The following is a 26,766-nucleotide window of genomic DNA, read 5'->3' as shown; positions in this document are numbered from 1 at the left end:
ACATGTTATTTCTTTTTTTCACTATTTTTTAATCAATTCTATATATATATATACACATACACACACACACTGTAATTGACTTATTTATTATTATATTTTTTCTTCTATATTACGTATTGCATTGAACTGCTGCTGCTAAGTTAACAGATTTCACAACACATGCCGATGATAATAAACCTGATTCGGCTTCTGAACCCTGCTCTAAGTGCTTACTCCCCTTACCTCTCCTGATGGTCATGACGATAATCTGGAACTCACTGTGGTTAAAACTATATCAATCAAAGCTTTCAGAAGTGAATTACTCAGACAAATGAGAAAATATTATTTGCAAGTCATTGGGGGGGGGGGGGGGGGCGGTTAGGCCACAGAAAGCAGTGGAATGAAACTGATGGGATTTCTGTAATAAATCTTCCATAAATCTAATGGACCAAATTGCCTCCTTCTGCATTGTAACAATTCTATGGAACAACAGATTTTAGAAATTACTTTAAATCATGAAAACTTTGGTACATGCTCAATGATATTAAACCCTCAAACCCACTCTCTGGCTGAAACCAGATTTGCCACATTAAACTAGCCCAAAGCAAGTATTACATCACATTTTAGTAAACACATGTTAAACTCGCCTTATAACACAGTCATGGACAATTAAAGACATTTAGATGATAACATACCTGCTGTCTTACTTCAATGCTTGCATTTTCATTTCTGTCTATAACAAATGAAATAAATCTTTATAAATTCCAGATAATTAACAAAGAATCTTACTCCTCATCACCATTTTTCTGTGGAAAAGTCAGATTTGACTCGATTGCTCATATTTGGTCCGGTAAATGGGGTTTCCCTTTAGCTGTAATTGAACATACCACAGGGATCTCAGGAACAATAGACACTAGAAGAGGTCTAAATCATCAACGTAAAATCATTTTACTCATTTTGTGGAGCTGATTTCATTGGGTGTACCGTGAAATTATATTCAAGTGGTCTGTGACTTCAAGACTGTAAGAACACAAGGAGCAGAATTAGGCCATTCAGCCCATCAAGTCTACTCTGCCATTCCATCATGGTAGATCCCAGATCCCACTCAACCAAATACACCTGACTTTTCACCATATCCTTTGACACCCTGGCCAATAAGGAAACTATCAACTTCTGCTTTAAATATAGCCACAGACTTGGCCTCCACTGTGCTCTTGGCAGAGCATTCTGCAGACTGTCTACTCTCTGGCTAAAATAAATTTGCTTCTTCCCTCTGTTCTAAAAGGTCACCCCTCAATTTTGAGGCTATGCCTTCTAGTTCTGGATAACCCCACCACAAGAAACATCCTCTCCACATCCAACTTGTCTAGTCCTTTCAACATTCAGTAGGTTTCAGTGAGATCCCCCTGCATTTTTTTCTGAATTCCAGTGAGCCACTTTTTTGCTGATTCTTCCAATTTGTCTAGGTCCTGCTGCAATCACATTGCTTCCACAGCACTACCTACCCCTCCACCTATTATTGTATCATTTGCAAGCTTTGCCACAAAGCCATCAATTACATTATCTAAATCATTGACAATATTGAAAAAATTTAAGTCCCAGTACTGACGCCTGAGAAACGCCACTAGTCACTGACAGCTGACCAGAAAATGCCCCCTTTATTCCCACTCACTGCCTCCTGCCTGTCAGCCATTCCTTATTCATATCAGTACCTTTCCTGTAACACTGCAAGATTTAATCTTGTTAAATAAATAATTTTATTTGGATATAAACTCCTGGACTCAACAGATATACAGTGGTGCTAGAAAGTTTGTGAACCCTGTAGAAATTTCTCAATTTCTGCATAAATACGACCTAAATGTGATCAGATCTTCACTAAAACTAGACAAAGAGAACCTAATTAAATAAATAACACAAAAAACATCATATTTGTTTGCTTATTTATTGAGAAAAAATATCCAATATTACATGTATTATGAACCTCTGGGATAATGCTTTCTACAAAAGCTATTTGGAGTCCAGAGTTTCAATCAATGAGATGAGATTGGAGGAGTGGGTTGCACAGATGCCATGCCCTATAGAACAGACATACAAGGTCAGGTTACTGAAAAAGCCTGATCTTCTCAAGAAATATCTGTTTTGTGTGCACCATGCCTTGATCAAAACAACTTTCAGAGGACCTTATCAGTAGAATTGTACAGATGTATCAAGCTAGAAAAGGATACAAAAGCATTTCTAAAGACCTGAGTGTTCTTCAGTCCACCCTAAGAGAAACTGTCTACAAATGGAGGAAATTCCATACTGTTGCTACTCTCCCTAGGAGTGGGAATCCAGCAAAGATCACACCAAGAGCATAATGTGCAATTCTGAAGGAGGTGAAAAAGAACCCAAGGGTAACAGCAAAAGACCTGCAGAAAATCCTATAACTTACTAAAGTCTCTGTCCATGTGTCCAGTACAAGAAAAACACTGAACAAGAATGGAGGAATGACACCATGGAGGAAACCACTGTTCTCCAAAAACTAAACATTTCTGCATTTCTAAAGTTTCCAAAAGACCACCTGGATGTTCTACAATGCTTCTGGGACAATGTTGTGAGCACAGATGAGACAGAAGTTGAACTTCTTTGGCAGGAATGCACATTGCTATGTTTGAAGGAAAAGGGCACTGCAAACCAACACCAAAACCTCAACCTCATCCCAACTGTGAAGCATGGTGGAAGGAGCATCATGTGATTGGGGCTACCTCAGTGCCTGGACATCTTGCAAGCATTGAAGGAACAATGAATTCAAAACTGTATCAACACATTTTACAGGAGAATGTCAGAATCACAGTCCATCACCTGAAGCTTAATAGAAGACAATGATCCAGAAGACAAGATTAAATCAACAACAGAATGGTTTCAAAAGGAGAAAGATTGTGCTTTGGAATTTCTGAGTCAAGGTCCTGACCTTAATCCTATAGAAGTGCTGTGAAAGGACCTGAAGCAAGCAGTTCATGCAAGGACGCCCACCAACATCCCAGAGTTGAAGCAGTTTTGTAAGAAGGAATGACCTAAAGTTCCTCCAAGCCGATGTGCAGGACTGACCAGTGGTTACCAGAAACATTTGGTTGAGGCTATTGATGTATAAGAGTTATTGAAAGCAAAGGTTCACATACTTGTTCCAACAAATACATGTAATATCAGATCACTTTTCTCAATAAATGAATGAACAAGTATAACATCCTCATGTTATTTATTTAATTTGGTCCTCTTTATCTAGTTTTAGGACTTGGTGGAATATCTGAACAAATTTTAGGTCATCCATTCTGAATACTTCAGGAAGTGAAAGTGAGCAAATGATTTGATACTTACGGTATTTACAGCGATATGTTGCAAGGAATACAGTCATTATAATAACACAGCTGACCAATAATGCAATCGGTATGCTCCATGTTAAGATGCTGGTGTGACAACTTTGATCTGAAAATGTGTGACAATGAAACACTGTGTAAATTGAATGTCCCCCAATACAACACTTATTTAGCACCTTCACCATGGTAAACAACCCAAAGAATTTTTAATAAGCATTAGCAAACAAACTTGACACCATACCACAGAAGGAAATGTTATGATATACAGTACAGGTATGCACCGCTTAATATCCATTCGGACAATGTCCAATCAGGACTATGGACGTAATATGCAATTGATTGAAAAGAGAAATCCATGTCATTAGCAATATTTCCCTCTCCCAAACACAAAAGAAAATCCCTCTCAGCATGTTGATGATCACTGCTAAGGCTCGGAGCTTGTTCAAAATGCTTAAAGAAAAAGCGCTTCAAACAATGATTTTTGTTGCATAATGAGAAAGTCAGTGATAAGTCTGCAAGTGCTAATGCAAAGGCAGCAGAAGCAAAATTATAGCGTACAGTATACGTGTAAGTTCTTGGCTATTTAGTCATTACAGGGGTGTGTGTGTGTGTGTGTGTGTGTGTGTGTGTGTGTGTGTGTGTGTGTGTGTGTGTGTGTGTGTGTGTGTGTGTGTGTGTGTGTGTGTGTGTGTGTGTGTGTGTGTGTGTGTGTGTGTGTGTGTGTGTGTGCGCGCGCGCGCGCGCGCGCGCACTCCCATAACTCCTGGTGAAGTCATCAGGGCGCCATCATGACAAGCTTTTTGCACCCATCTTTTTCGGTGATTGCTCATCATACAGCGTGTCCTGGGCATCTGAAACCTGGCGGAGACCATCCCTCTCCGGGTTTTTTTACGAAGTCGAGTTGCTAGCTCGACACTCAACCCAGGCACAGGTGGAGAGCGTGCAAGGGAGCCAAACTCGGATTCGAACTCGGGACCTCTTGCCCCAAAGTCCAGCACTGATGCCACTACACTACCAGCCACACTACAGTACAGTACTCCATATAGGTTTGCAAAGTATATAATATTGTGTTCACACAACGTCCAAATTGCATAACGCCCAACTTCACAGAACGTATCGAGGACGTTAAGTGACGCATACCTGTACACAGGGAGACCTAAGTGCTGGACAATCACATTCAACACAATTATGTACACTCTACCACCTGGAGTTTGTGCCAAATTGAGAAGTTCGAGTCAAAAAATAGTCAAGTAATGGATATACTGGGCATCATGGTCCGTATCAAATGCCCCAAGAGTCTTTCACCATGCCTGGCTGGATCTTTGCATGCGAAGACTCAGCAGGAAATCACACAGTAGTATAGAAGCAAAAGCCAGGGACTATGCGAGTCCTCTTTATTGATTCTTAACTCCATAAATTCCTGAGCCAAAGTCAAGTGCACGCAAAGGAGCCTCCTGTTTACCACCAACTACCCTCCCTCAGCAAATTAATTAGAACTCTCCACATTGAACGCCACTTGAAGTGGCATGGAGTAGAGCGAGGAGACAAAATCTACTCCAGCAGGGGTCTTCAATGTCCAATAGTATGGCATCAGGATTGACCTCACTGAAGGAGCTTTTAAGCAGACAGCTGTGACAAATGGAAAGAATCAGCGTGATGAAAAATCGCTCCACACATTAAGTTGGTAAATTGGTTTGTTATTTTTAAATTTACCGAGGTGCAGTGAAAAAATAATTTTGTCTGCCATCCATACTGGTCGTTGTATCAGTGGCCAGCTGGTGGCGCAATGACATCAGCATTGGACTCCACAGCGAAGGCTCCTAACTTCGAATCCAAGTCAGACCATCCCCGAGCACGCTTTCCATCCGTGCCGGGTTGAGTATCGAGCCAGCCACTCGGCCTCATAATAAATACAAAGGATCAAGGCAGGAACGTTCACGTCACCCGGTTAATCCTGACACTGCGCGTCAGACAAGAATGGCCGGCTGACTGGTGCGACACGCTGAAAAAAAGATTGTATCAATGCAGTGAAAAGAAGTGAAAGTAAGAAAAGAATGCAGAATATAGTGACAGAGAAAGTACAGTGTGGGAAGACAAGGTGCAAGACCATGACAAGGTCGATTCTGAGGTCAAAAGTCCATCTTATCATACTAGAGGGCCGTTCAGTAGTATTATAACAGAGGGATAACAACTGCCCTCGGGTCTCCTGGTTCTGGTTTTCAGGCTTTTATATCTTCTGCCTGATGGAAATGGGGTGGGGGGGGGGTGGGGGAGGAGAGAGAATGTCTGAGATCAGGGAGGCCTTTATCAAGAAGACTGAGAGGGTTCAGGGAGGCTGCTTTATCAAGGGAACAAGAAGTGTAGACAGTCTATGAAGAGGAGGCAGATTTTCATGATATACTGAGCTGTTTCCAGTTCTCCCAGCACTTTATTATGGCCCTGGGCAAAACAGTTTCCATACCAGGCTATGATGCATCTTAAAAGGAAGCTTTCTGTGGTGCATCTATAAAAATTGGGGATATACCACATTTCTTTAGCCTCCTAAGGAAGCAGAGGCATGGTGCACCTTCTTGGCCATGGCATCAAGGGTACAGAGGAGATTTACCAGGATGCTGCCTGGTTTAGAGAGTATGGATTATGATCAGAGATTAAGGGAGCTAGGGCTTTACTCTTTGGAGAGAAAGAGGATGAGAGGAGACATGATAGAGGTGTACAAGATATTAAAGAGTAATGGACAGAGTGGACAGCCAACGCCTCTTCCCCAGGGCACCACAGCTCAGTACAAGAGGACATGGCTTTAAGGTAAGGGGAGGGAAGTTCAAGAGGGATATTAGAGGAAGGTTTTTCACTCAGAGAGTGGTTGGTGCAAGGAATACACTGCCTGAGTCAGTGGTGGAGGCAGATACACTAGTGAAGTTTAAGAGACTACTAGACAGGTATATGGAGGAATTTAAGGTGGGGTTTATATGGGAGACAGGGTTTGAGAGTCAGCACAACATTGTGGGCCAAAGGGCCTGTAATGTGCTGTAATATTCTATGTTCTATGTATCAACATGGTTAGACCAAGACAGGCAATTAGTGAGTTTCACTCCTAAGAACCTGAAGTTTTCAATCCGCTCGACATCAGAACTTTTGATGTAAACAGGAGTGTGTGCACTCCCTGTTATCAACAACCAGCTCGATTGTTTAGCCAATACTGAAGTAAGGCTTGTACATCCATAGAAAATAAAATGTATAGATTGCAGATTAATCTGGGTTTAACCATGGTGATGGGAGTGGCCACTTCACACAGTACTTGTAACTTCAAAAACATGCTGAGTACACAGAAATGCCAATGTTTGCAACATTAGACTCACTGTTTTGCTGAATCTCTTCCTTTAGGACAGTGATTGAAATGGGAATTATGATGAAACCACTCAAGGCAATGAAAGGTTGAGATCCTGTCAAATGTAAATGATATAATTAGTTGCAAGTATAGTTTTACTGTTAAACCAAGAAATTTTGTACAATAATGAACTGTTCTTTACCTTTTGTTCTTTGGAATTTCCCATTAAAGGAACAGCCAAAATTCAGAATAACAATTGGTGTAATTATGGCCAAAAACAGGGCAGAGACAGTGCATAATGCAACAACAGATATAAAGGCAGCACCTGGAGGAAAGATTCAACAATACTGGTTAGTAATTCATAACACATATAAATTTGTTTCAAATTCATACTTTGGGGGTCTGGGTAGACCTTGGGAGCACAGCTGGTGAAGATTCAAAGGATTCAAAAGATTCAAATTTCAAAGGATATATGCAGTATACAACTTTGAGATTCATCTTTTCCAACGACAGCCACAAAACAAAGAAAACCATGGTACCCTTTCAAAGAAAAACATCAACCCCACCCCCTCCCCAAGTGCACCTCCCTCACGTGCAAAGGGGAACAAGGAGGAATGATCAAAATCACAGAAGTATAAAACACAAAATCAAAATGGTCCATATTCAGTTCAGCTTAGTATTCATTATCTACAGGCTGCAACGTTGCACAAAATAGTAACAGATAAAGGAGCAACCAGGGAATACAGTCCAATCTATAAACTGCAGACCCAGAACTTCGGTATCATCCTCTGTCAGCATCGAGGGAGAGTGAGGTCATTCAAGTGCAGGGAATTTTCCCTTGGTAGCAGTGAGCAAGTGGGAGAGACCATCACATGCAAACAACTTCCTCCGTCAGCAGCGAGCAAAAGACTGGCATCCGAACACTCACTCACATTCCACACTCGCCTTGCTGTTTCAATCCTCTTCATTGCTTTCATCGGTGAGATTGGTGAGAAATGGTGTTGATCTTGGACTCGTGCCCATTTCTAACCTTCCTGGGCAAGAGGCCTCCCATTACCTTCTTGCAGACAGCAAGGCACCAGGAAATACTCCCATACTGACATAAGACTCAGCAACAATGAAAATTAGAGACACATTTGCAAATCAGAATCGTTATGACTTGGAAAGGAACCAATTGGTGATTGTGACTTCATACACCTACTGTCCTTTCCTTGGCAATTTGAGGTGCGGATTTGGAAAGAAATGTCCTTCTAAAATATCAATGTGAATACAGTGTGGGACAACCAAAAGAATTTTCAATGGTAGGTTGAAGCATTAAGAATAACATCTGGACCTGTACATTGCTTTGATTTTCTTGACAAAGGTAGTTTTAGCCTCATCTAGATACCCTCATTTTTGTCTGAACCTAAGCCTTCTTACATGAGCAGATGAACTACATACATTCTCCACAAGGATTTGGAGATGAACCCAGTAATTATTGTTCCATTGCATTTTTCACTTTCCTACTAATCATTCTATTCCTTACTAAATAGTTCTTTCTCCTTGAATGAACAATGCAGAATAAGCTTTCAAATTTTGGATATTTCATTTAAATACACAGCTTCCACTGCATCAGTCATGAATAGGTTCTTGATTAGCCTGGGCATCAAAGGGTATGGGAAAAAGGCAGGGGAGATGGGATGACTGGAAGATTTGGATCAGCCATGATTGAATAGCGGAGCAAACTCGATGGGGCGAATGTCCTACTTCTGTTACTGTATCTCATGGTCTTATGGTCCAATTTAATGTACTGAAGATTGTGTTATACTTGCACTAACTGGAATTGATTCCCCTGAGGAGTGACCTGATACAGGTTATCAAGTCATGAGAACACATTCCTTTTCCAGGATAAGGAAATTTAAGGTTCCTGAGATTCGAAGAGCATGTGAGATGCCAGTTTTTCCACTTAGAGAGTACTGGACACTGGACATATGGAATAAGCTGCCAGAGAAAGTGGTAGAGATGGGTACAATAACAATTTACAAAGGACATTTGGAGAGGGTCACTGAGCTTGAGAAGGATGTGGACCAAACATATCTTTGTGCTCACCGTTAATCGCAATCCAGGAGATGAGGGCAACGAAGGTAGCAACAACAGACAAAATGTTGCAATTAATGAGGCTCTGAAACACTGCAGAGGAAATAACAATAACGTTAGAATGGCTTAATTCCACTTCAACCTACTTGATAGCTATTTATAAATATGAATAAAATGCACACAACCATCATCTCAGGTAATATTGAAGGGACCTGGGTGGGTAAGATTGACAGTGACACTGATGGCTCATAGATTGTTATGAAATACTCTCCCAAATTCAACATTTTTGTCTCTTATGCTTCACTTTCAATAAAATACTAAGTGTACCTGGATTATTCATTGATTAAAACCATTAGTTTCTCTGCACATTCCTTCCTTTCCTTTTTGTTGTTGAACCAACCTCACCAAACATCTTCTACTGTCTTGTATAAAATTTCTCTAAACACATGCTGAAAATATCCAACTCCCAATCACAACACCATATCAGAGTTCTATTGGTTCATAATCCTAACAGTGCGCCCTTCTCAAATACAACTCCTACTATTTACAAATCAGACATCACCGTTCTGTATAAAAACTCATTCATAAATATTAGCAGTCCATCCCCAAGCGCTACTGCATCTCCAAAGACATATGACACAAGTAAACAGTTAACGTTTTGAGCCGAGACCCTTCATCAGGACTGGTTGAATTTTCACTCTTTTCCATAGATGCTGCCTGGCCTGCTGAGTTCCTCCACCATTTTCTGTGTTGCTTGAACTTCCAGCATTTACAGAATTTCTGTTATAGGTGTTAGATGAAACCAGGAGAGGGAGGGAGGTGAAGTAAAGCTCTGGGAAGTTGACTGGTGAAAGAGATAAAGGGCTGGAGAAGGGGAAATCTGATAGGAGAGGACAGAAGAACATGGAAGAGAAGGGAAGGGAAGGGAGAGGAACGCCAAGGGGAGGTGATGGACAGGTAAGGAGATAATGTAAGAGAGGGAAATAGGGGAAAATGGGAATGGGGAATGCTGAAGGGTGGTGGGGAGGCATTACCAGGAGTTTGAGAAATTGATGTTCATGCCATCAGGTTGGAGGCATCAGGTTGCTGCTCCTCCAACCTGAGTGTAACCTCATCATGACAGTAGAGGAGGCCATGGACGGACATGGGCTGTACAGTTATAATGGGTGGACTCTGGGAGACCCCGCTTTCTCTAGCGGATGGAGCGAAATCCCAATCTATGTCATGTCTCACCAATATACAGGAAGCTATGCTGGGAACACTGCACACAGTAAATGACCCACAACAGATCACAGGTGAGGTGTTACCTCACCTGGAAGGACTGCTTGGTGCTCTGAATGGTAGTGAGGGAGGAGGTGTAGGGGCAGGTGTAGCACTTGTTCCAATTGCAAGGATAAGTGCCAGGAGGGAGATCAGCGGGGAAAACCAAATGGACAAGGAAATCCCTGTGGAAAGCAGAAAGTACGTGGAAGGGAAAGATGTGCTTGGTAGTGGGATCCCACTGGAAATGGCAGAAGTTATGGAGAGTTATGTGCTGGACACAGAAACTGGTGGGGTGGTAGGTAAGGAGATGAAAACCCTATCCCTGGAGGGGTGGCAGGAGATGGAGTGAGGGCAGAGGTGCGCGAAATGGAAGAGATGCGGGTAAGAGCAGCATAGATGGTGGAAGAAAGGAAGCCCCTTTCTTTGAAGGAGGAGGACATCTCCGTAATTCTGGAATGAACTGTATATATACACATGCATATTCTGCATTGTTGTATTTTTACTGATACTCCATATGGCTTGTTGATGTATGTGCAAGAACTGGGAATTGTGTCATGGGGCGGGGTGGGAGGAGAGGTGATGGGTGTTAGGACACCTATTATGTGATTAAAGCTGTCAGTAGTGCAATCTATCAAATATCTGGGGAGCATTCTCTCTGAGGATAGTGGCATTGACAACAACATCCAGGGCCGCATTAAAAAGGCATCAGCTGCCTTTGGGAGACTTCAGTGTAGAGTCTTTCAGAACAGTGTCCTTCGTCACCCCACAAAGGTCGCTGTATATTAAGCGGTGTGTGTCACCACCCTCCTTTATAGCTGTGAACCTTGGGTAACCTACAGCCATCACATCAAGCCCCTGGAGCGCTTCCACATAATCTGCCTCCAGCGCATCCTGGGAATTACCTGGTGTGAGCAGGTGCCTCACACTGAAATACTTGTAAAGACCAACTGCAGAAGTATTGAGGCCATGATCACCCAGCGTCAGCTGCAGTGGCTGGGGCAAGTGATAAGGATGCCCCCATGTCGGCTACCCCGCAGAGTGTTCTACAGCCAGCTACATCATGGCCGACGCTCAGCTAGAGGGCCGAAGAAGTGCTATAAGGATCAGATGAAGAATGCTTTAAAAAGTGCGAGATCAGACCCAAGGACCTGGAGGATGTTGCTGCTGAGCGTAACACTTGGCGACAGCTGTGTAGGGACGGGGTTTGTATTCTGGAGATGGAAAGAACAACCAGAAAACAGCAGAAGAGAGCCAGGAGAAATGCAGCCATGATTGCCATCACTACCACATATACACGTCCCACCTGCAATAGAGCTTGTGGGTCCAGGGTAGGACTGTATAATCAAAGATCTCACTGTTAAAAAGAGTGGACGTCATCCTCGGATTTAGGAGGACAACCGAAGAAGATTACGTGATTGATATTTTGTCTGTGCTTACTGTGTGTGACTGTTGTTAATGTGTCTTTGCACCTTGGCCCCCGAGTAACACTACCTCATTTGGCTATATTCACTCGTATTCATATACAGTTAAACAACAATTAAACTTGAATTGAATTGAAAGCCTCATCCTGAGAGCAGATGCAGTGAGGATGGAGGAATTGAGACAAAGGGGATGGCATTTCTACAATTAACAGGGTGGGAAGTATATTCCAGATTCCTGTGAGCATTTGCCCCTCCCCACTGATCTCCCTGCTGGCACTTACCTTGCAAACTGAACAAGTGCTATACCTGCCCCTATACCTCCTCCCTCACTACCATTCAGAGCCCCCAACAGTCCTTTCAGGTGAGGTGACACTTCATCTGTGAGACTGCTGGGGTCATCTACTGTATCCAGTTCTCCCAGTGTGGCCTCCTGTAAATCAGTGACACCCTACGTAGATTGGGAGCCCATTTCACTGAGCACCCATGCTCCATCTGCCAGAAAAAGTGGGATCTCCCAGTGGCTAATCATTTTAGTTCTACTTCCCATTCTGACATGTCAGTCCACGGTCTTCTCCACTGCTGTGATGAGGCCGCACTCAGGTTGGAGGAGCAACACCTTAATGTTCCATCCGAGTAGCCTCCAACCTACTGGCATGAACATCGATTTCTCAAACTTCCGGTAATGCCCCCCTACCTTATCATTCCCATTCCCTCTCTCATGCATCTCCTTACCTGCCCATCACCTCCCCCTGATGCTCCTCTCCCTTCCCTTTCTTCCATGGCCTTCTGTCCTCTTCTATCAGATTCACCTTTCTCCAGCCCTTTCTCTTTCACCAGTCCTAACTCTTTGCTTCACCGCTCCTCCCACTCCTCCCACTCCTGGTTTCACTTATCACTCGTGTTCTTTCTTCCACACACCCCACCTTCTTACTCTGACTTCACATCTTTTCTCCTCCAGTCCTGATGAAGAGACTCAGCCCAATCAGCGACTGTACTCTTTTGCATAGATGCTGCCTGGCCTGCAGAGTTCCTCCAGCATTTTGTGTGTGTTGCTTAGATTTCCAGCATCTGCAGATTTTCTCCTGTTTCTGAGGTAAAATATTTTGAATGTATTTGTCTTATTGTATTTCAGTACAGCTGACAATTTATTGCCCGTCCCTAACCGCCCTTGTCTGAGCATCAGTGAATAAGTTATTGGTGAAAAGGTATTTAATAGCACTTTTAATGACAGATTCAGTCACTTTGCTGTTGATTCCAATTGGGTTGATGCGGCATTAATTAGTTGGATTGAAGTTGTCCGGCTTTTTTGTCTCCTGTCCAACTTTCTACAAGGTTGAGTATACAGATGTCAGTGTTGCAACTGTATGGTATGGCATGCCGGGAACAGAATGATATGTTCTTAAAAGTGAAAAAAGTTAAAGCCAGAAGATAATGACACATCTCAGTCTGAATGCGAGATCCCTGACATTACAGAGGCTATTCTCCAATCAGTTTGATCCACTTCACATGAGATCGAGAAGGAGATGATTGTACTGGGTACAAAAAAGGCTATGAAACACATAACATCTCATCTATAGTATTGATGACCTGCACTCCAGAAAGTCTACTAACACCATGCTGTATCCATATGCATATCTGCCATTGAAAATGATCCACTATGTGCCACAAGAGAGCACAGGTTTAAGGTGCTTGGGAGCAAGTACAGAGGAAATGCAGGGGTTAAGTGTTTTTTTTTACACAGACAGTGGCGAGTGCATGGAATGGGCTGCTGACAATGGTGGTGGAGGCAGATATGATAGGGTCTTTTAAGAGACTTTTGGATAGATACATGGAGCTTAGAAAAATAGGTTATGGGTAACCCTAGTAATTTCTAAGGTAGGGACATGTTCGGCACAACTTTGTGGGCCGAAGGGCCTGTATTGTGCTGTCGGTTTTCTATGTTTCACGGATGCCTAGTTTTAAAGCTGCCAAATCTGTTCTACTACAAGTCAATCCTATTCAGCATGCTTGCAGAGAAATACAACATGATGGAAGGTGCAAAGACTTGCCTTCACAAGGCTTGTGTGGCACTCACTTCCACTAACGCTATTGTCGACAGAAGATTCCGCTACAGGTGGATTAGGAAGGATAAAGCCAAGTCAGTTTATGCCTCCCATGCCTTGGACCCATTCTGACAGTGATATCTTTCTGGCTAGCTGGTTGATTTATTGAGGTGATACCCAGCAAAACTCAGTGATGGATATTGAAGCCTCCCAACCTATTCAACATTTAACACATACATTACCTTGGTTTGAATTCTTCTCCAACCATGACAGAAGCAAGGATCCACTGTGAGATACCAAAGATGATACCAGTCCTGTGATTGATGCAATAATAATTATAGAGTCTTCACCAGAAGCACCTGTTATTGAAATATTCACATAATAGAACAGAGTCAGAGAGTTATAAAGAAAAAAACAGGTGCTTTGACCCAACTTCTCCAGGTCGACCAAAGTATCTTTCGGAGATGGTCCCAGTTACCTACCTTTAGCCCATAACCATCCAAACCTGGGGCCCTTGCCAAATTCTATTAGTCCGTGGTGTATAAAGATCCTGAACCCCTGTTCATAACCTTTTCTATACATATACCTCTCTGAATGTATTTTAAATTTTGTAATTGCCTCTACTGCTTTATCTGACAGCTTGATCCATATACCCACCCCCTCAAGTGTGAAACACCTTTCCTTCAGCTCCCCGAGTCTTTCCCTTCTCACCTTAAACCTATGACCTCTAGCTTTAGACTCCTCTACCCAAGGAAAAAGACTGCGACAATCCATCTTTCCAACGTTTTCCTGATTGCCTTTAACATTCTATTATGATCACCCACCTGATAGCCTCCTTTTTACCAGTGAGTCCAAGCCCATCTAATCACACAATTTAAAAAGGCATTAGAGAATATGACTATTAGTACTCCCATATTTCAATACAGGCCATTTGGTATACCCATCTGTCAGGAAATTGAGATTAAGTTAGGGTTGATGTTGCTTCAAATCCATAATGACTGAAGGCTCTTGTCCACTGCATTACTGCAACTGAGTTATCATGCCTCCAGGAATGCATGGTGAAGGTGGTCTATTCAGTGAGGCCTGCATTAATTTAGTTGGTTGTTCAACTCATTGCCGACATTGGTGAATTTATGTGTAGTTATAAAACAAAACCTTGTTCTATCCAGTGTATTCTTAGAGAATGTGATGCCTTATATGATTTCACTGTTGCAATTTGTAAGAGGAAGATTTAATCTGCTGAAACAGAAAATCTAATTTGTTAATACTGGTTGAGAGATAAATATTCCAGAGCACAAGAGTGAACTCAATCAGAATCAGGTTTAATATCACCAGCATACATTGTGAAATTTGTTGACTTTGTGACTGCAGTACAATGCAATATATATATATAATAGGATTAAAAAACTGAATTGCAGTATGTATATATATGTGCCATCAGGCTTCTATACCTCCTTCCTGATGGAAGCAATGAAAACAAGGAATGACCTGGGTGATAGGGTTACTTAATGATGGACTCTGTCTTTTTGAGGCATCGCTCCTTGAAGAGGTCCTGAATACTACAGAGGTTAGTGCACATGGTGGAACTGGCTAACTTTACAACTCTCTGCAGGTTACTTCGATCCTCTCTTTCTCTACTGAAAGAAGTACCACACCCAAAACAGGGCCATGGCTCAGAAAGCACTTCTGGGATTATGTGCTTACCTTGCAGTATTTGTAGGCCATTGCTTCCTACAGGGCGAAACCTAACATCATGGCTTTTGTGGTTGGCAGCCAGTGACTAGTGGTTTTCCACAGGGGTCAGTGTTGGGACCACTTCTTTTTATGCTGTGCATCAATGATTTAGATGATAGAATTGATGGCTTTGCTGCCAAGTTTGCAGATGATACGAAGATTGGTGGAGGGGCAGGTAGTGTTGAAGAAACAGGTAGGATGCAGAAGGACTTAGACAGATTAGAAGAATGGGCAAGAAAGTGGCAAATGAAATACAATGTTGGAAAATGCATGGTCGTGCATTTTGGTAGAAGAAATAAATGTGTAGACTATTTAATAAATGGCAAGAAAATCCAAAAATCTGAGATGCAAAGGGACTTGGGAGTCCTTGTGCAGAAACCCTAAAAGTTAACTTGCAGGTAGAGTCGGGGGTGAGGGAAATGCATTGTTAGCATCCATTTCAAGTGGTCTAGAGTGCGGAAACAGGGTGTGATGCTGAGGCTTTGTGGAGCACTGAAGAGGCTTTGCTTGGATATTGTCAACAGTTTTGGGTTCCTCAGATAAGAAAAGATGTGGGAAGAGATGTACTGGCATTGGGGGGGAGAGGTTCAGAGGAGGTTAATGCAGATGATTCTGTGATTGAAAAGATTATCATACAAGGAACGTTTAGTGCCTCTGGGTCTGGACTCACTGGAATTTAGAAGGATGAGGCAGGATCCCATTGAAACCTTTCAAGTGTTGAAAGGCCTAGACAGAGTAGATGTGGAAAGGATGTTTCCCATGGTGAGGGAGTCAAGGACAAGGGGGCACAACCTCATGATAGAGGGGCATCCATTTAAAACAGATGCGGAGAAATTTCTTTAGCCAGAAGGTGGTGCATCTGTGGAATTTAATACCACATGTAGCTGTGGAGGCCAGGTCGTTGGTGTACTTAAGGCAGAGTTTGATAGGTTCTTGATTAGACAGGTCATCAAATGTTATGGGGAGAAGACTGGGGAATGGGGCTGACGTGGGGAAAATAAAATCAGCCATGATTGAATTGGGGAGCAGACTCAATGGGCCAAATGGCCTAATTCTGCTCCTATGTCTTATGGTCTTACGAATGTCTCTGATGCTTCAACTCCAGATGAGTTAAACACCTTTCATGAAGACTTTGAAAGAGAGAATAAAACTAGACCTGTGTGGGTCCCTGCAGCAGCTGGTGACCCTATAATTTGTCTTAAGAGGCCAATGTCAGAACATTTTTCATGAGGGCAAGCCTTTGCAGAATGTTGGGCTCTGATGTACCTGGTAGGCCACTGAAAACCTGTGCCAACCAGCTGGTGGGAATATTGAAGAACATCATCAAACTCTGACTGCTGCTGTTGGAGATTCCCAGCTGCTTCAAAAGGGCGACCATTACAGTGGTGCCCAAAATGAGCTGGGTGAGCTGTCTCAACAACCATTGCTCAGAGGTATTCATATCTACTGTGATGAGCTGCTTGGAGAGGTTGGTCATGATGAGAATCAACTCCTGCCTAAGCAAGGAGCTGTACCACTGCAGTTTGCCTATTACCAACATACATCTATAGTGGATGCAATCTCACTGGCACTCCACTCAGCCATGGATCACCTGGACAACAGTAATACCTTTGTTAGGCTGCTGTTTATTGATTACAACTCAGTTTAACACCGTCATGCCCTCAGTACCAATCAACAAGCTCCAAACTTGGGCTTCTGTACCTCCCTTTGCAACTGGATCCTTGACTTCCTCAACAGGGGCTGACAGTCAGAATAGATTGGAAGCAATGGTCTAGTCTCTCTACACACATAACTGTATGGCGAGGCATAGGTCAAACGCCATCTACAAATTTGCTGATGACATAACTATTGTTGGCAGAATTTCAAATGGTGACAAGGAGGCATACAGAAGCAAGATAGATCAGCTCGTTGAGTGGTGTCACCACAACCCAGTGTTCAGTGTCAGTAATTCCAAATAAATGATTGTGGACTTCAGGGATGGGAAGTCAAGGGCACACACATCAGTCCTCATCAAGGGATCAACAGTGGAACGGGTGAGTAGTTTCAAGTTTCAGCGTGCAACTTTTCTGAAGATCTATACTGGGCCCAACACTTTGACGCAATTACAAAGAGGGCACAACAGTGGCTATATTTCATTAGGAGTTTGAAGAGACTTAGTATGTCACCAAAGACACTCACAGATTTCTACAGATGTACTGTGGGGAGCTCTCCAACCAATTGCATCACCGTTTGATATGGAGGGGGCACGACACAGGATCATAGACAGCTGCAGAAAGTTACACACGAGCCAGCTCCACATTGGCACTTGCATCCCCAGCATCGTGGATAACTTCAGATGGCAAAGCCTCAAAATGTGGTATCCAGCAATAAGAACCCCCATCACCCAGGACATATTTTCTTCTCAATGCGACCACCAAGGAGGTCATACAGGAGCCTGAAGACACATGCACAATGTTTTACTAATAGCTTTTTGACAACAACCATAGAACTTTTCAATGGACATTGAAACCAGGTACACTAAATCATTATTTTTGTCTATTTGCTCTCTTTTGCACTTATTTAATTATATAGTTACTGGTTGTATTTTTATTATGTATTCCAATGTACTGCTGCTGCACAACAACAAATTTCATGACATATGCCAGTGATATTAAACCTGGATCTGATTCTGATTAAGATATTAGAATGAGATCTGAACCCACAATCTGGAATTGAGGTGAGAACACCGCCACATGAGGCAGAGCTGACACCAAGGGAAAGGGTCACAGTGGGCAATAACAGAAAGACATCACATTGATTCTCAGGGAACTATCAAATAGAACTGTCAGTTCTCACCTGCTGAGAGCCTATATTAGGGACAGTGAGCAAATTGTCAATTGATGGAAAGTTGCTGAGGACATGTTTTCATTGGGTGATACTTCAGTGCATCCTCAGGAAGTTAACCCAGTACTTAATCTGCTTGCAAAGGATGCTGATACCATAAAGAGTTAAATGGAAGAGGTAACATTTTTCTCCAAAAGAGAAAAAGAGGCCTCTTGTGATTTTTACGATGACATCCAAAACAACTGCTGTCATCATTAATCGAGGAAAGGAGAATTCTTCTTCAAGGACTGAATCTAAGAACAGTCGAACATATTTGATTAAAATCACCGTCCCCTGCACTTGGTGATCCGTTGTGTGTGTACAAGCACAGAAAGATGTACTGCAGGTATCAAAAGCAGAAGATATCAGGTAATTGTTCCAGCTCAGCAGCTGTCTAAATATTTTGGTAGGGAGGAAGAAATAATCAGGACTGGGAACCAATCAATGAAATTAGCCATACATGGTACACAGAGTGGGTGCTGACTGAACAACAGTGTTTTATACTACATTTTATTTTTGTACAGGTGTGTTGATGAAAAATAACAGATATCTCCGTTCCCCACTGTAGGCCTAAGCTTTATTTTCTCTGCACATTCTTACAGAGGATCTAAAGCCCTGTTTACCCAAGTAGTCTCTTATCCCAATCCCATTCAATACTGGCAGTGAATTATTTGTTCTGACATGCAGAGCCAATCAGGATGTGATCAATGTTCTACATACCACATGAGAAGAAAGTAAAAATCAGTCAGTCTCCCAATTTCCAATCACTGTAAAGTTCAACACAAAAGACTGACAGATGGTTTGACAGAGTGAGGAAGGGTGACTCCTTCTGGCTGGGTAAAAGGATTGCCAATTAGATATCACTTAAAGAAAGATGAAGGGTAACAAGGAGAAACTGGCGGAACCTGAACTGTTCTGTGACGGGAATTGGGTGAGACGATGCCCAATGATCAGGATAAAAAGAAAAATCAGTAAATCTCCCCATTTGCAATCACTGTAAAGTAAATTCCACACTTACACTGATTATGCATTCTTGCCAGGAACAGCGCTGTCATATCCAAGAAGCTCGATATTCTACACCTACTGTCAAACCTGCCCGGTTTATAAGCTGCTTGAGCCAGATAACTGAAGACCAAGGAAATTCGGCTTCAGCATTCTTATGACAGAAAGGATACTAAACAAATCAATATGACGGTTCGTGACCGTGGGGTGGCAAGAGAAAAGTTTGGATCTGAAATTCAGAAACTCTAATATTGTAAAACCAATACGCAACAGATTCTACAGATGCTGGAAATCTAGAGCAACATACAAAAAACATGATAGAATGATCATCAATTTCTCTAACTTCCCATAACCACACACTGTTTCCCATCAACCTCTGCCTCCACCACTGTCCTTTGTTTTCCCTTATTGCAGTGGCCTCTCACCTCACCTCTTAGCCAACACTGACCTCATGACTTGTCCATCGCCTCTCTCAGGTTCCCCACCTTCCTCCCTTTGTTTTATGGTCTACTATCCTGCCAGATTCCTCCTTTAGCCCTTTATTGCTACCACCTATCACCTCTTTGCCTCTCACATCATTCATTCCCTTTCATCCCTATTCTCGTATTTCCTGCCAGCTTGTCGTCCTTCCCCTCCCCCTAACCTTATATTCTGGATTCTGCCTCCTTCCATTCCTGTCCTGATGAAGGATCTCTACCTGAAACCTGAGCTGTTCATTTTCTCCAGTAGATATATTCTGACCTATTGAGTTGTCTAGCATTTTGTGTGTGTGTGTGTGTTGTTCATGTTGTAAAACTAATTGGATTTCCCCCACAGAATTCAAAAGGGCATTGTCTCACCCAATCCCTGTCAGAGAGCAGTTCAGGATCCACCAGCTTCTCCTGATTACCCTTCTCTGCATCTTTCTCTGAGTGATAGCTAATTGGCAATTCATTCACCCAGCCAGAAGGAGTCACCCTTCCTCACTCAGTCAAACCCTTTGTAGCAAAATATCTATTAATTCCACTATTGGCAATCATTGCTACTGTTCGATTAACACAGCCTGCATTCCAATGTCCACAAAGATCGTGACTTATAGCTTTAAGATATTGTTTATAAATGAAGTTTACCTGAGGGATTTAAGGTGTAATTTGCCTGGGCAGAGCTGACAGGATTGGTAGCAACACAGGTGTACGTTCCACATTCATTTGTCAAGTCAGTCAAGATGATCAGGCTTCTGTTTTCATTAATTAGCCAGTGACGCTGGGAGATCTCCCCTCTATTTTTCAGCCACTCATATTTATGAGGATTTCCTTTAACCTCACAGGTCAGTTTCAGGGTGTTGCCAGTGGCGCTATAGTTCCTTATGAAAGTTTTGGACAGCTCATCTGGAGGAAAAATGTTGAATAATGAGCAGTAATATTTCATTCTTTTTTTTTTTCAAACTAGCCCTCACTGGTCGAGTTATGAAAAAATAAATGCATTTCACAGAATGATTGTAGATCAACAGAATAAACCAAAAAAACAGCGGATGATAAGACAGTTTGAAATTGGAGCCAATGCTTTATGTATGAAATTTGAACACTTTTCTACAGAAAGGATATTCAAAATTTTCTTCTACAAAAGGTAAATGATACCAGTCCAAACGTTGCTTCTAAGTTTGTGAATTTACTGCTGGAAATTTGCTGCTGCCAACTACACAATGTTACCAGCAGGGGGCCCTCCAGCAGGCAGAGAGACGAGTCACCAGTAAATGTATCGATAAACGCCTTTTATGGAATGGCAGTCAAGGCTATTTTTCTGTTTGAAGTCCTCAGTGCATCAGCTCCTAACTCCATGGAAATAATGACTGGGGAAAGGAGAGTCTGTTGTCATGACAATCCTGGGTTTGGCTCTCAATGGCTGCGTGATTGAACCCAACATTTTAATAAGACCTCCCGAAAACCTGCAAAGCCTTCATTACAATTAAACCTGCAAAGCCTGCAAGCAGGGAAGATACTACCAGGTTCCAATGAAGGACAGGGGATTTCTACCTACTAGTGACAAATCTTCGGTGAAGAAATTAATTCCTCATTTCCAAAAGGATTTTCTGCCTTAAATACCAAGTCAGTCACAAAAGGTTATAGAGAAATAGTACAGAAACTTTTAATAGGAGGGATCAGACTCGTCACGTACACGCAATGCTGTAAAAGTATCAGCAGGAACAGAACACATCTGGAGTCTGGTTTTGCTGTTAACACTGTTTTGTTAGTAACTACGTAATATAGTAACTTAAACCAGGTAAATCAAGAGTTAAAGGTGTTATGCATATATAGGTGTAAAACAAAAATAAAGTTCCCAAACTTATTCAAGCTCAGGTGACAAGAGTTACAGTCTTACGATGGGATGTAAGAAAGGTTCAGTTCATTGCATGGGATTGAAGTGAGAGAGATACTGGTAATCTGAATAAACAGGTGTCATCGATCATCCCTGATGTCCTCCAAATCTTCCAAGTCAGACAAATGTGACCAATTTAAGAGTGCCATCTTCAAGTTATAATCTACCAACCCAGGCAAGGGTTAGACACACCGGTAGATTCCAGTGTCGCCCTTAAACACACTAATAGTCACGGATCGATTCTTCTTAATCAATCCACAGCCCCACCCTATGTGGGTACTTAAAAGTTCAGTGACAATTTTGACCACCAGCCTTCGTGCGTCTGCATGTCCTGTGAAACAAGGAGTAACGCTCGTTTAAATACCATCGAACTGAAAACCAGCTGTCCATGATTAGCTCCTCCTCTCTCTCTCTCTCTCTCTCTCTCTCTCTCTCTCTCTCTCTCTCTCTCTAACAAGCTGCTTGTGCTGCAGCTGGTCTTCCGCTGCCATTCGTCTCACTCTCTCTCACACAGATGGTGGTTCTTAAAGGCACAGTCATTAATGAATAAAACTTAAGATTCCATCACACTCCCAATAAGGGGAAACATCCCTGTGCCCAGTGTTTCTTGCTCTCAGAATTTTATGTTTCAAGTTCAAATTCAAGTTTCATGTCTTCTGACTGTAGGTATATACAACCAAACAACGTTCCTACAGACCACAGTGCGCCCATAATACAAAATGTATATCACACACATAAAACAATATTACAATAAATAATAAACTATCATTCAAAAATACATACAGATAACTGTACAATGGAACAGTTCACTGTCCTTGTGATGAGACCTTGGTGGTAGCCGGGTATTCATTAGATTTAGAGTTAGGGTTAATCTCACAGCCTTAGTGAAGAACCTGTTACCCTATCTGGTCATCCTACTGATACACCTCTAACTCCTTGCTGATGATAGTGGATCAAAGAGATTGTGTGATGGATGGTAGGGTTTCTCAACAATACTTCGGGTGCCCTGTCTACAACACTTCCAGTAGAAGTCACAAATAGGGGAGAGTGAGTCTCCGATGATCCTCTCGGTTTTTTTCTATCCTCAGTATGGTCTTGCAGTCTGATGCCTTGCAGCTGCCGTGCCATAAAATGATGCTGCCGGACTGGACACTCAATGGTACTCCTGTACAAAGTTCTTGGATGGGGGCAGAGAGCCTTTCACGCCTCAATCTCCTCAAAGTGTAGATGCTCCTGTGCCTTCCCGACTGTTACTCATTGGGGTTTACTCATCTCTGCGCTAAACTGAAGCCGTGGCTGCGACTAACGGACTCCTGGACTTGCTGCAGTGATGACTGGCTTTGTCACTGTGAACATACTTCCTTGAACTTTATTTCTGAATGTAATTTCTTTCTATCATTTGCATGATTTGCTTTTTTTAATTAGAATTCTGGCTAATGATGATATAGAAGCTGTCAGGACAAAAGAGGTGTATATCAGGTATAGGCAACTGGGATCATGAATCCAGGGACAGGGTTCCTCTTGTCCTCGCTGACCCCTCCCCAATTTCTGCTTTCCACAGGGTTCGCTCCCTATGCAACTCATTTGATCATTCGTTCTCCCCCCCCCCCCCCCCCCCCCCACCACTGATCTCCCTCCTGGCACTTATCATTGCAAGCGGAACAAGTTCTACACCTGCCCTCACTACCATTCAGAGCCCTAAACAGTCCTTCCAGGTGAGGCAACACTTCACCTGTGAGTCTGTTGGCATGATTTACTGTGTTTGGTGCTCCCGGAATGGCCTCCTGTACACCGGTGAGACACAACGCAAATTGGGAGACAGCTTCGCTGAGCAACTATGCACCATCTCCCAGGAAAAAGTGCGATCTTCCAGTGGCCACCCATTTTAGTTCCACGTCCCATTCCCATTCTGAAATATCCAGCCATGGCCTCCTCCACTATTGTGATGAGGCCACACTTAGGTTGGAGGAACAACACCTTGTATTCCGTTTGGGTAGACTCCAACCTGATGGCATGAACATTCATTTCTCAAAATTCTGGTAATGATCCCAACCCCTTCCTCCCCCCCCCCCCACTTCTCTATTTCCCATTCCTTTTTCCTTGTCTCACCTCATCTCCTTGACAGCCCACTGCCTCCCTTTGGTGCTCCTTCCCACTTTGCTTTCTTCCATGGCCTTCTGTCTCTTTCACCAATCACCCTCCCAGCTCTTTACTTCATCCCTCCCCCTCCAGGTTTCACCTATCACCTGGTGGTTCTCTCACCCATTCCTCCACTTTCCAAATCTACTCCTCAGCTTTTTTTTCTCCAATCCTACCAAAGGGTTTCAACCTGAAACGCATATTGTTTTTTTTCCATAGATGCTATCTGGCCTGCTGTGTGTGTTGCCTGGATTTGCAACAACTGCACATTTTCTTTTGTCTGGGTTCATCTCACCGGGACAGAATTATATGGTAGACCACAATTCCATAGCAACTCCTCAGGAGGGAGATTAAATATATATGCAAATACAATAGAGGCCTGTAATGTTAATCTTCCGGGTGAAGAAACTAATTTAATTTACAATAGTATCAATAATCACAAACCCTGTGTGTACAGTTCTTAAGCAAATGAATAAATAATTCAACAGCTTCAGCATTTTCAAACAAGTGAATACTTACAGAAGAGAAGCAATTCTATTGTAGTTGTTCTTCTCTCATCTACATCAAAATTATAAACACCTTGATCCTCAGGTTTTATCCTGTCTACCAGCAGACAGCCAGTAGAAGCGTTAAACTGTAAACGGGATCTGAATTGTTCATTTGGTTCCTCCACAGGTTTACCTGGAACGTAATCCAAAATAGTAACAGGGCTTTTGTTGCTGCTGGTGAAGGTCCATAAAATTTCACTCCTGCTGAGATCACCTTGGTGTTCAGGATCCAGGAAAACCGATGAACCAATGGTCCCAATTACTACTTTCTGTTTCTCTAATTTGGATTAAAAAAAAACATTCTTTGAACTGTAGTGGTAAAACTCTGATTGTTCAGCAACATAACAGGTATAATCACAAATCACAATATATTATATCAACAGACGTTTATAGAATGCCATCCTAGAGTTTTGGAACTTGGCCTTGTGGAACTAGAATTTCCATCAGTAGTGCCAACCAAGTTAATGGGTTCATCCACATCACAGAACAGTACAGCCAGGAACAGGCCCTTCAGCCCATGATGACAAATGAAACAAATCGCACCTGCCTGAACATGATCTGTAACATTCGATTCCCTTCATTTTCATGTACCTTTTGAAATTCCTCTAAAACACAGCAACAATCACCTGGCCTCTCCAAGCTCCCTGAAGAGGTCAGAGGGAAGATCACCATATTCAAAAACAGCCTTCCTTTACATTTTATAAAGCTCCAAATCACAGCCAATTAAGTTACTCGGGTGTTACAATACTGAATGCCCTTTTGAAACTCTAAGGGCTGTAGTCAATCTCTCCCTGGACTTGGTGCGTTTTTTCTAAATAGATAATTTAAGTTTAATGTTTCCCTGCGAACTTTTAGATTTTACCTGTGTAATCTATTTTATTTTTGTATAACCTTATCTATAGAGAGCTACGATTGTCTTTAACTTGTTTTGGAGGTTTGGAGTTTTTATTGAAGGCCTCCCTGTTGGTTGATTCATAGTTTAAGTTTTGCCTTTTTTTTCTGTAAATGGCTGATAAGGACTCTCTTTGAATTTTATAATTTCCCCCTTTTCTCCCTCCTTTTTTTTCTTTTAATCTTTTATAATTTTTCGTGGGTAGGTTAGTTTTAGTTTTCTTCTGATTTTCTTTGTATTAAGTTTTATACTTCTGTTGAAGTTGTTCCTATTTATAATTCTGTTTTCAAGTGCATAAATTAGTTATTATTTGCTATATTATTTATACGGAACTTTTGTTAACGACACAGAACTGGAAGTCATACTTGGGTTAATTTTTTTGGTAGAGCTAGTTGCTTTTTTAGATAGCCGTCTAATTTTGGGTTGCGGGGGGGGGGATTCTCCAGTTCCAACACTACTCACTGTTTCTTTTGTTTTCCTTTGTTATTCAGGACATGTCTCTGTTTTGATTCTATGGATCTATGTTTATATTTTTGCTCCCAGACTGTTATTGTACTGCTTGATTTTTTTTATATGCCTGCTACATTCTATGTACTAACAATTGGTAATGGTTAATACACTTAAATTTGTGAGCTGGAATGTAAAGGGATTGAATCATCCTGTTAAAAGAAGGAAGGTCTTCTTGCATATTAAACAACTCAAAGCTGACATTGCTTTCCTTCAAGAAACTCATATTCGTAGTTTTGATCATTCTCGGCTTCTGTCAAAGTGGGCAGGTCAGCATTTTCATTCAACCTTTGCTGCCAAAGCTAGGAGGGGGGGGTCTCCATCCTTATTAATTCAAATATTCCTTTTGAACTCCATAATAAGATATCTGATACAAATGGCCGTTTTATTATTGTTTCTGGTAAATTATACAATACTAAAGTTGTACTAGCAAACCTGTACGCTCCCAATTTTGATGATGTTAATTTTTTTTTAACGTCTTTTCTTCTCGCTACCAGATTTAAACTCATACTCTCTTATACTGGGTGGCGATTTCAATTGTTGGTTAGATCCTAATTTGGATCGATCGTCCTGTGTTACTAGACTACTTACTAAATCTGCCTTAGCTATTCACTCTTCTCTCTAATTATGGTATCTCTGATATATGGCGTTTCCTTCATCCCACTGAGAGAGACTACTCTTTTTTTTCACATGTTCACCATATCTTTACTAGAATTGACTACTTTTTACTCAACAATCAACTTATTCCATTTGTCTATTCTTGTGACTATCAGAGTATACTGATTTCTGACCATGCCCCAATTACTTTGTCTTTAAATTTTCCTGGTCTCCCTCAGAGAAATAGACACTGGCGTTTTGACTCGACTTTATTATCGGATGATGATTTTCTAAAATTTATTAAGGATCAGATAACCTTTTATTTTAACACCAATACATCATCTGAAATGTCATCCCAGATTGTCTGGGATGCCATGAAAGCATATTTGAGGGATCAAATAATCTCCTATACAGCAAATCTTAATAGAAAGTCCTGTGCAGATCGATTAGACCTCATTAATCAGATTAAAGAATTGGATCAACTGTATGCTCAAACTAAGAATCCTGAATTATACAAGAAGCGTGTAGAATTTCAAACTAAATTTAATCTTCTGTCTACTCAACCTGTCGAACGCCAACTTCTTGAAAGTAAGAGTCGCTTCTATATTCATGGTGACAAATCTGGTAAATTTCTAGCCAATCAGCTGAGACGTTCCAAAGCCAAACAACAT

General features: G+C 41.9%; 1 protein-coding gene across 3 annotated transcripts in view; it reads right to left on the bottom strand.

Moving 5' to 3' along the window:
- LOC140717090 (uncharacterized) overlaps positions 1-26,766 on the bottom strand; it is a 51,182-nt gene that overhangs the window by 5,694 nt on the left and 18,722 nt on the right. The window contains exons 2-9 of one of the 3 annotated variants that reach the window (XM_073030301.1): positions 24,071-24,376; positions 20,167-20,424; positions 13,702-13,773; positions 8,746-8,826; positions 6,860-6,982; positions 6,689-6,772; positions 3,334-3,441; positions 675-712 (exon numbers count right to left, since the gene is read on the bottom strand). In XM_073030301.1, coding sequence (XP_072886402.1) covers positions 675-712; positions 3,334-3,441; positions 6,689-6,772; positions 6,860-6,982; positions 8,746-8,826; positions 13,702-13,773; positions 20,167-20,424; positions 24,071-24,376 — 1,070 coding nt within the window. Of the gene's footprint in view, positions 1-674; positions 713-768; positions 851-3,333; positions 3,442-6,688; positions 6,773-6,859; positions 6,983-8,745; positions 8,827-13,701; positions 13,819-20,166; positions 20,425-24,070; positions 24,377-26,766 lie in introns of those variants that run through there. The other 2 variants (XM_073030281.1, XM_073030291.1) reach the window with 2 other exon arrangements.

The sequence above is a fragment of the Hemitrygon akajei genome, chromosome 2 (assembly GCF_048418815.1).
Source record: "Hemitrygon akajei chromosome 2, sHemAka1.3, whole genome shotgun sequence".
Classification (NCBI taxonomy): domain Eukaryota; kingdom Metazoa; phylum Chordata; class Chondrichthyes; order Myliobatiformes; family Dasyatidae; genus Hemitrygon; species Hemitrygon akajei.
Note: the sequence above shows the minus strand (reverse complement) of the source record. Positions and strands in the feature narration are given on the sequence as shown.